General features: G+C 39.2%; 1 protein-coding gene across 5 annotated transcripts; it reads left to right on the top strand.

Moving 5' to 3' along the window:
• The first annotated feature begins 4,554 nt into the window (after nt 1-4,554).
• Nucleotides 4,555-10,973, top strand: LOC141656851 (disease resistance protein RGA2-like). 5 transcript variants are annotated; one of them, XM_074463934.1, is made up of 4 exons: nt 4,555-4,756; nt 5,394-5,673; nt 6,369-6,613; nt 7,352-10,973. In XM_074463934.1, exon 4 carries the CDS (start codon nt 7,471-7,473, stop codon nt 10,435-10,437), a length of 2,967 nt encoding a protein of 988 aa, XP_074320035.1. In that variant the 5' UTR covers nt 4,555-4,756; nt 5,394-5,673; nt 6,369-6,613; nt 7,352-7,470; the 3' UTR covers nt 10,438-10,973. The 5 variants fall into 5 exon arrangements, with proteins under 5 accessions (XP_074320035.1, XP_074320036.1, XP_074320034.1 ...); XM_074463935.1 differs by having other exon boundaries at nt 5,335-5,673; nt 7,363-10,973; XM_074463933.1 differs by having other exon boundaries at nt 5,335-5,673.
• The last annotated feature ends 94 nt before the right edge of the window (nt 10,974-11,067 follow it).

Below are 11,067 nucleotides of genomic sequence, written 5' to 3'. Positions count from 1 at the left end.
AAAAACTATAAAAACTATAAAACTATGCGAAAACATAAAAACTTACGAAGAAGATAGATAAATCCAAGAAGTAGGATCGATCTAAGCACGAAATATGATGAAGGAAGGAGGAAGAAGAAGAACGGCACAAAACCCTAGGCGAGGGGCGCGCGGCACAAGGAGGAAGAGAGGAGGAGAGAATTTAGGTTTAAGGTTTTGTGAGAAAAGAGAAGCAAGGGTTTGATTTCCCTTCTTATATTTATAGAGAAGCTCATGGGTTTATTCTAGGTTTAGGCCCAAAACTTACCCATCTACACCAAAAACACGTGAGACCCAAGGGAGGGACGGGTCTTCATCGTTTTTCGAGCCCAACGTGCCCAAAAGATAAAAGACGGATATTTTCCCAGAAAATAAAATATGAAATATGGGAAAATAAAATTAAAGAATTATATTATGGAAATTAGGGGTGTTACAATCCAACCCCCTAAAAAGAAGTTTCGTCCTCGAAACTTGATAAGAGAACTACCTCGCTTGAAAAGATGTGGATGCTTCTTTCGCATAGACGCTTCGGTTTCCCAAGTCTCTTGCTCGAACTTCTGACTCCTCCATAGAACCCGATAACATCAGCCTGTAGAACATGATAAGGATCACTGCGATAACGGCGCAACTGCGACACATGGAACACATCGTGAACCTTCGACAGATTCGGAGGTAAAGCCAACCTATAGGCTACCTCGCCAACTCTCTCGAGCACCTCATACGGTCCAATGTACTTAGGACTAAGCTTGCCCTTAAGCCCAAATCTCTTAACACCTTTCATCGGCGAAACCTTAAGAAAAACCTTATCGCCAACCTCAAACTCAATCGGCCTACGCCGCAAGTCTGCATACGTCTTCCGTCGATCCTGGGCTGCCTTAAGCTTCTCGCGGATCAACCTCACTTGCTCAATCGATTCCTGAACCAACTCTGGACCAAGAACGAGAGCCTCACTAGAATCGTCCCAACACAAAGGACTACGACACTTCCTTCCATAAAGTGCCTCAAACGGAGCCATCTGAATACTAGCTTGGTAACTGTTGTTGTAGGAGAATTCCACAAGCGGTAAACTCTTCTCCCAACTAACTTGGAACTCCAAAGCACAAGCTCGCAACATATCCTCGAGCGTCTGAATCGTACGCTCAGTCTGACCATCAGTTGCGGCATGAAAAGCCGTACTCATCTTAAGCTCACTACCCAAAGCTAACTGAAACTTTTTCCAAAACTGAGAACAAAACCTCGGATCACGGTCGGAGATGATATCCTTAGGAACCCCATGAAGACGAATGATCTCTCGCTGATAAGCATTCGCTAGTTCCTCGAGACTCCAAGTCTCCTTCATCGGAATGAAATGCGCGACCTTAGTCAAACGATCAACCACGACCCAAATCGCATTCATTCCCCTCGGCGACCTCGGCAAACCCATAACGAAGTCCATCGAAATCGAATCCCATTTCCAAGTGGGAATCTCCAAGGGTTGCAGTAGACCACCAGGTCTCTGATGTTCGAACTTGACCTTCTGACAAACCAAGCAACGACTCACAAACTCGGCGATCTCTTTCTTCATACCCGGCCACCAAAACTTTAGTTCCAGATCCTTATACATCTTATCACCACCAGGATGAACCGAATAGGGAGTACTATGAGCCTCTTTGAGAATCTTACATTTTAAGACCTCACAGCTAGGCACACACCAACGACCTTGGAATCGTAGACCATCATCAGGTCCAACGTCGAAGTCTTTGGCACGTCCTTCGCTTATAGCGACTCGAACTCCTTCTAAGTATTCATCCTCTCTTTGCTTAACTCGGATCTCATGAAGGATCTCGGGTTCAGCAACCATCGCACTCAAATCTAAAGTACCAGGAATAACTACCTCAAGGCTCATCTTCTGGAACTCTCGACTTAAGTGATCAGGTAACACCTGTAGATACCTCATTTCTGCACCTCCCGCAAACCACCCGGTGATGATTGGGCCGCATGTTTGGTACGCGGAACGATTTGTGACAGTTCGTAAGTTTATCGTCAAGTGATTGCTCAAACACTAATGTCTACCTCTTAGTTGTCATCTACGTGTCGATACGGTCGTTTTGACAGTAATTAGAGTACATTTAGAGTCCGGACCTAAAACCGTCTTCATTTTCTGATAACCGCCAAATCCCGAGTCAGAATGTTCCGGATATTTCTATTCCATATTTTATAAATATTTCACAATCTTTATTCTTTGGTAAACAATTTCCCGTAATATTCATACAAAATATTAAGGAAAATAGCGGAAGCGTAAAAGAGAACAAAAAAATAGAACACACAAAGGAGATGATGAACACTCGAAGATACCTACAAATCTTGGGAAGAATTATGGAATAGAAACACCCAAGATTATAAGCAGAGATGAATATCCCCAATTGAAAACCCCAGAAAAATCGTTACCACTGATACTATGTAAAATCTTGTAAATGTATGAATATGAATGTATATTGTTGATTGTATAATATTGAATGAATAATTCTGTTATTGTTACAGAAATTCTATTTGTACAATGAGCTCTCTTAGTTTATATAGGGAGAGCTATCTCACTTAACCAATCTTAACTACCATAGTCTAGATAACTATGGTAGTACTTAACTTGGAGTCATATCATAGACATAGCGTAGTTGAATAACGTACGTATTTATCACATTATATATGTGAATGCTAAGGAACACAGTTGCAGAAGAAGCCATTGCTGCCTTGAAGAAGCTCCTAAGGTTAGCGAAAATATGAGCAAGCCGACGTCTGAAGCTGTTGAAAAATTGAAGCAGGGATTTATCAAATTCAAAAAGGAAATCTATGAGTATTATTCCATTAGTTTTCACCCAAAAGCAGCCAATCAGGAGGACAATGCATTACGAAGCCGAAACGAAAGTGGGTAATAGTTCACTTATTGCAAGCACGAGCAGCCCGATTCCATGAATGGCAAACAATAGATAATATACACTGCAACATCATACTGTTTGTTTTTAGTTCTTTTTCCTGTTTAACTTGCCTAGATCGATAATAATCGGTTAGTTGCTTATAACTAACTTTCCTAAGCTATACCTAATATAAACACCCATTTAATGGTGAATTTGAAGCTTCGAGTTGGTGAGTTAAAACACCCGTTTAATGGTGAATTAAACACCCATTTAATGGTAATTTAATTGGTGGTAATGAAGGTTAGAAAGGGAAGTTGGTCGGTCATGCTTTTTTCCTTCAACAGAGGAAAGCGTGAAAGCAAGATTGTGTTTGTGCTGATGACCTGGCAGTATGGGAAGAGAGGATTTCTGACATGGCGAAAATAATATATGGGTTGTTTGTGTTTTTATAATATTTATAGATTTATAGATGTTTAGAGTAAATAATTAATGTTTTGTTTTTTTGCTTCAATTTTAATAAAAGTTGTATGAGAATTATTCTATGTAACGGTCTTATCCCGTGTATTTTTGCAAAATGTGACCACTTTTTAGTTAATAATGACTACTTTTGGGTAAATATTAATTATCCTATGCGATTGGTCACTATTTAAAAAAAAGGTCGCACATGAGACAATCGTACAAGAGAATTTGTGAAAATCGTAACTTTTTCAAAACTCGTCAATAATATAAAACGGGTATGAGTTTTATAGTTAACTTAGCTTATCTATTCAGAACATAATTTTATTTTGCGGAACTTTACTTATTTTTGCTTAACTTTTTTTAACTTATTTTTGCTGAACTTGACTTAATATATTTTTGCTGAACTTAACTTATTTTTGCTTAACTTTTCTGAACTTAACTTAAATTAATAAAGAAAAGTCCAAAAAAACAGGGTTTTAATCGCGTGGGGAGATTAAGAGCATCCGCAAAGATGGGGAGGTGCCTTCCCATATGTCCTCTCTCTCCTCATATGGGGCTCCTCATTGTTGCACAAAGCTCCCCAACATTTGGGGTTCCACTATTTTTAGAGGAGCTCCCCAAAAAAAAGTAAGGCAATTTGTGTTACTTTTGGGGAGGTTCCCAAATTTTTGTGTGTGAATTGGGGAACCCCATTGTTGCATAAATGTAATTATGAAATGGGGAGAGTAAATGGAAAAGTTAGTGGAAAATGAGGTGGACGAATAAGAAAAGGAAAGAGAAGATATGGGGAGCCTCACCTTTGCGGATACTCTAATATCTATTCGGACATTCAATTCAAGACTAGAATAATACCGAAACTCGAACCGAAATACTTGTTGGCCCCGTAGAGGACCTAGGGGTTGTTTGGTTACCCACTAAATAATGTAGGAATTTAAATTCATGTGAATTGCAAAATGGGTATGTTGTTTGGTTACCCCAATTCACATGAATTGGAAGTTCCCATGAATTCAAATTCCTCCACAACGATGGAGGAGTTCTTACCCCCTCCTAGGTAAGTTAGAATCTTTCACGAATCGTACTTCCTCCACAAGAACCAAACATATTTTTGTAATTCACATGAATTCCAAATTCACGTGTTTTATAACGTAATACAAATTCCTATATGCAACCAAACGACCCCCTAGTAAATCCATAAATCGGCCCATCACTGAATAATTACTCAGTTCAACGTCTTCTTTCTTGTTCTCACTTCTCAGTCATCTCTGATGAACAACAATGGAGATACTGTCCTACCTATTCTTCTTCGTATCTTCAACTTCAATCTTTGCTACAATTAAATACACCAAATCGTCGCTACAATTACCTCCTTGTTTACTCTCTCATCATAGGTAACTAACTATTTTACTCTTCCGTTTCTGCCATTTCAATTTGTGATTTGTGAATTTTGTGTTTTCCATGGAATTTAGATGTTATGATTAGTTTTCCATGGAATCTGAAAATGAAAACAGTAATTTTCAATTTCCCGATTATTTTTCCTAGGTTTCAGTCATTTTGTTCCGGCGATACTGATTTTCTGATAGTGTTTCTGAAATGAATGGAATGTGATTTGTGGATTTGATGATATTGGTGAAGAATTTCAGATTCTATTTATTGACGAAATCCAAAAAATGTGACATTTTGTATGCTATGTACTCTCTGTGTCCCGGTGAATAGTTTACACCTGCTTTATTATGTTAGGGTGAAATAAAGCAAGTCTAAACTATAGACTGAGACGGAGGGAGTATATGTTGAGCAATGTGCGCAGAGCTTAGGTTGAAGAAGATTTGTTGATTTTGATTGCTTTGAATGTTAGATTGATTAAGAAAATTATTAACTGCTAGTTAAGATGACCGTCCTCTTTACACTTATGAATTGGCATATGTATTTATAAATCTTCTTTATTAATCTTTCGTGCTATCCTCACAAGAATGCATAAATATGTGCTCCTTTGGAAGACTCCCTCATCTACGGTATCTAAACTTAGAGAGATTGGATAAGGTGGAGTACATAGAAGACAATGGTAGTAGCAACAAAAGCGACATGGTAGTTCGTGCAAACGAGTACTCTTCCACACCCTTATTCCCGTCCCTTACACAACTCATCCTCAAAGACATACCTGAGTTGAAGGGATGGTGGAGTATGACAGAGTCTGCTCAAGATCAAAATCAGAATCAAATCCTGAAATTGATGCCTGTATTTACCAGATTGGAAACATTGTATTTGGACATGGAGTTGATCATTTCATTGGCCCAAGTGTTTCTACAAGGTATTTCCCAGATTGGAGACATTGTATTTGGAATATTATAAAGGCTTTAAAGAGTATACGGTCCTCCAGGATGACATAAGAATTTTTCGTCTGCAAAAATTGCCGAGGCTTTGGTCATATTCACCTTTCATAAGGTGGCTGTAATTAGTGTTAACTTAAGATATTAATTACTTCCTCTTTTATACATTTAAATTTTCAATTTTCACTTTCAGCTCGACTGAAAGCTATTTTGGTGTTAATTCTTACACTTTGAAAGTTAAAAAAAATTGTAGATTGATGTCGGTGTCCTCCTTACAACTAAAGGCATATGTATGTTTTCCATCCCCCTCCTCTGAATTCCCGTTACATGATCAACAACAACATTACCCCATTGCCTCAAAGGTACTTGTAAATTGCGGGGTAAAGGGAGGGAGTCAGATGTATGCAACCTGCCTTACTGTATTTCCGTTATCCATGCAAAATCCTTAGATTATCAGTATTCTTATGATGAGTAATAACTAATAATTAACCCTGACTTGGCAGTGTCTCTCTTTCCAATGGCTTTTGATGGCATCTACCAGTGTATTCTTTGATGGCTTAGCATGTTTGCGTTGTAAAGTACATTGTTTCGGCATAAGTAGAGATGATTTTCTCTTCTTTGCTTTATCAAGACATCAACATGTATTCACTGTTGTTCATTTCATAATTGTTGGTAGGAATGCCCTCATCTCCTAATGGTGCAGCGGAGATGTGGTCCCTTCGAAAGCCTGCGCAGTATCCACGAGTCTTAGTGAGCCTTTTCCATTTCAAGGACGATGGGGAATGTGGTGTTTGATGTTGCCAAGGGAGGGATGATAGACAGGTTGTTTGGTGGCCATGACGAGAAAGACAGAAAAACGCAGAGAAATTTTGTGTTTAGAAGAGAAGGGGAGGAAGAAGACTTGATACAAAGAAAGATGAGGTAAATCCTTTATTAATTTCATTGCTAAACATCAGTATAAATATTACTTACAGTACTAGTGTTGGACTAGTACCTCAGAAGTTCGAATGTTTGTTTGCATAATGGTATCCAACACTAGTCAAAGTTATCTTACTAGTAAAACCATTAACTCGTTTTTTTTACCGTACCTTTACCGACATCAATTCATGATTCCCCAATAATACAAAAACTTGTAGGCCAACTGCTTAAAGGAATTTCTGTGAACCTCATTTAGCGTAGCAAGTGGGAAGAAAATAAGGTACTCGACAACGAAAGAAAATTATTGCTACGAGTATCAATTAATGAGCGCATAACTTTATGTTCATAAGAAAATTCAACACAATAATAAAGCCAACAGTATAATGCTTAGTTTCCTGGAAATTTTCTTGTTCACTATATCATTTTCTTAACTACAAACCAATCAACATCCTCTTAACTTCAAAACCACTTCAGTTTCGCGATTATATTATCACATCTCACAAATCCTCAATCTAAATCCACCTAATCAAGTTATCTATATCAAATACAAAATCTTCTCCTAAGAAGACGGGGAGGATAGCAAAATGGCGGAATCGATGGTGACTGAGTTACTTAAAAGTATCGGTGAAAAAGTGGGTTCTGAAGTTTGGAAAACAATAGTAGATGCAGCTAACATTGAGTCTCAAATAAAAGGGCTTCAGGATATCAAAAATACAATTGAAGCTACACTTCTTGATGCAGATTCATCGCAGGTGTGCAGTCATTCTCAACGAGATGTGCTCCAGAAGCTTGAACGTGGACTTTCCAAATTAATCGATTTCCAAGATGCAAAAGCTACAAAAGCCAAGCAGAAACAACTCATGGGAGGAAGTAAGTTCACTAAAGAGGCGCGCTTGTTCTTTTCTACTTCAAACCAGCTTGTATCCCCCTTCAAGGATGCTAGGAAAATCAACGGTATTACCGGGGAACTTAGTCGCGTTGCAAGAAACCATGCCCAATTTGGAAGCATAGTTAGCTCCTCAACTTTGAACCAAACCCGAATATTGAGCAATGTATCGGGGTCTTATATGAGTACTGATATGGTAATTGGACGAGATGGAGACAGGGATAAGATGGTAAGCTTGCTGTTAGACTCCTCTGCTGCTGCTGGTGTCCTCCCTGTTGCTTCCTTTGTTGGAATAGGTGGAGTTGGGAAGACTACATTGGCTCAGTATGTGTACAATGATGAAAGGATTCAAACATATTTTGATTTGCAGCTTTGGGTTTCCGCCACCCAAGATTTTAATGTCAAGGATGTGTTACGGCAAATGGTGACATGTGCCACTGATGAAAAAGCTCTCGATTGCGGGATTGATCAGTTCCAACGGCGTCTATATCAAAAAATTGCTGGGCAGAGGTTTTTGCTTGTTTTGGATGGTGTGTGGGATGACGACGGTTTGAGAGGGAAATGGATCGAACTGAGAGCACTGCTCAGGGTCGGGGCTCAGGGGAGTCAAGTTCTCCTTACCACACGTAGCAAAACAGTTGCTAGAATTATTGGGACCCAAGACCCATTAATTGTTGGCGATTTAGGAGATGATGATTCATTACTCCTCTTTCAATATGTGGCTGCTACAGAATGGCATGAGCCAGGGGTAGAGGCCATCGCGAAGGAGATTGCAAAGATGTGTCCTAAAGTTCCCCTTGTTATACGGGCAATTGGAAGCCTTTTAGCGGGGAAACATACTGTCCAGGAATGGCGAGCTTTTAGGGATGCTCAGCTTGCAAATTTTGCCTCCTATGGAAGTGATGTCATGGGCACACTCAAACTCAGTTACGATCAGTTAGGTACAAGGCTAAAACTCTGTGTTGTATACTGCTCTTTGTTCCCAAAGGGATTCCAATTCGAAAAAACTACTCTCGTTCGTCTTTGGATCGCCATGGGATATGTTGAAGCCGAGTACACAGACCAAAATCCAGAAGAGGTGGCAGAAGGATATGTGTTGTGCTTGATAAATCAAGGATTTTTCTATTCTACAGGCAGGTATGGGTATAAGTGCCCTGACTATTTTCAAATGCACAACCTGATGCATGATTTAGTGCTCTCGATTGGCGGGTTTAAGTATAAAATGGCAGACTCAAATACAAATGAATTTGATGAAAGAGTCTGTCATGTATCATTCCATATAGTAAACCACTCGGGTTGGGAAATCCCATCGTCACTATTAAAACTAAAGCAGTTGAAGTCGTTCCTTCTCCCTCTTCCATCAAATGATTGGGAGTTCTTGAATCTAAGTAGACTTTCCCAATTATATGATATATTTACATCCAGAATTGAGTCTTTGAGGGCACTGCGGATGCATGGGCTATGGATTAATAAACTGCCGAGATCAATAAGCAAACTGATCCACTTGAGGTATCTCGATTTTTCAAACAACCTTATCCGTAAACTCCCCGAATCAATTACACAGCTAGTGAATCTTTACTTACTTAACCTATCTTATTGTCGAAGCCTTGAAGAGTTGCCCGAGGACATAAACAAGCTAGTGATGCTGAGACACCTTAACCTCCTTAAGTGTGACAAATTGAGTCATATGCCCAAGGGGTTGCGAAGTTTAACGAGTCTTGAAACACTGGGCCATTTTGCTGTAGGAAAACCAAGAATCTCTCTCACTCCCTATGGATCCAAGGCTAAATTGGCGTGTGACCTAGCAGACCTAGGCTATCTTGATAATCTTAAGGGCGAGCTAACAATCGTTTTGGTGGATCGATCAAAGGATATAGTGTCAGAAGCCAAAGCTGCAAATCTGGACAGGAAAGAGATTACTGAGTTTACTATGATATTTAGAGAGAGCAATATAGAAGACGAGATGGTGCTAGAGAACCTCAAACCTGGTGCTAGTCTAAAATACTTGAATATAGAAAACTATGGAGGAAGGAGGTTGCCATGTTGGATGAGAGAAGGAATCCATTTATGGCTTCCGAATCTGGTTCGTATTGAAATAGTTGACTGCAAAGAAAGTATTAATATGTGCTCCTTTGGAAGACTCCCTCATCTTACATTTCTAGATTTAAGGAGATTGGATAAGGTGGAGTACATAGAAGAAAATGGTAGTAGCAACAAAAGTGACATGGTAGTTCTAGCGGACGAGTGCCCTTCCACTCCTTTATTCCCGTCCCTTGCATACCTCACCCTCATGGACATACCTGAGTTGAAGGGATGGTGGAGTATGACAGAGTCTGCTCAAGATTGCAGTCAGAATCAACTCCTGAAATTGATGCCTGCATTTCCCAAATTGAGGAGTATGACAATGAACATGGAGATGGTCATTTCATTGGCACAATTGTTTCTACAACGTATTTCTTCTTTAGCTACTCTCACTGTGGTTGGGAAAACGAAGGTGGTAGCAGATCAAACATGTGGTCCTTCAAATATGCCTGCTAAGCAGAGACAACCTATCGTTTTCCTCAACAGCTACCTTCCCTGGCTCCGTCACCTATCTTTTTCGAATAATCAAATGGAACATCTCCCTGAGGAGTTTCGAGGTATGTCTTCTTTGGAAACCCTACGAATATACAACTGTGAAGCATTAGAGGCGGTTCCAGAGTGGATTGACACCCTCACCTCCCTCGAAAGCCTTTTTATAGATAAATGCCCAAGATTGAAATTGTTGCCGGACGAGATGAGCAACGTATCCAACTTAAAGACACTAATCCTTGAAGAATGCTCAAGGGAGCTTGCTGAGAGATGTCAATCACCATCAGGAGAAGACTGGCCCAAAATTCAACATATTCCCAACATTAGAATTAGGGATATGAATCCTCTATTCCTCTCCATTATTTCATAAGTAATGGATGATCCATTACTTCTAATACACTAATATAAAATTATTACACTCTTTTTACCTCATCAAAACACTTGCCCGTTGGATCGTTCCGCAACAAAATCTTGGCCGTTGAGAAGTAATGGAAGGTAATGGAAATAGGAGAGCAATGGAGAGGAACAATGAAATGAATCAATCAAATGAAGAGTTAATTTCTATGGAGACGATTAACAAGAGCATGTATTTGATGGAATACCTTCCACTACTTTGTTTGAGTATCTCTATTATAAGTCTGACACGTCATCCTTTTGTAATACGGAGTATCTAAATATTTATTTTTAATATTTAATACTTTTGTGTCAACTGGAGAGATAGCGAGCCACAAGATAAGATATGAAAAATAGACCGAAAATCCAGTGTCATTTTATATTTATTCTCATTTTTTGGTTCCCTAGGTATTCTATGTTCAATAAGTATCCCGATGAGAATTTGTGTTTTATGTTTAAACTTATTCACCGTGTCTAAGTCATGTGCCCATTATTTTACAGTCTCTTTTGTTTGCATAGGTGTCCTAATTGTCCAGTACTTACTTTTTTTTTTGGTTGCATTCCTTATCTAATCAAACAATTTTAGATTCAGTTTAGATTAAATCAA

The sequence above is a fragment of the Silene latifolia genome, chromosome 5, assembly GCF_048544455.1.
Source record: "Silene latifolia isolate original U9 population chromosome 5, ASM4854445v1, whole genome shotgun sequence".
Lineage (NCBI taxonomy): Eukaryota > Viridiplantae > Streptophyta > Magnoliopsida > Caryophyllales > Caryophyllaceae > Silene > Silene latifolia.
The sequence above is the reverse complement of the archived record's forward strand: the minus strand, read 5'-3'. Positions and strand labels throughout refer to the sequence as shown.

Coding starts and splice junctions, on each gene's coding strand:
- LOC141656851 (XM_074463932.1), top strand. CDS start 7,195: ATGGCGGAATCGATGGTGACTGAGTTACTTAAAAGTATCGGTGAAAAA. Junction 9,006..9,101: donor AGCAAACTGATCCACTTGAG/GTATCTCGATTT, acceptor TTATTGTCGAAG/CCTTGAAGAGTTGCCCGAGG.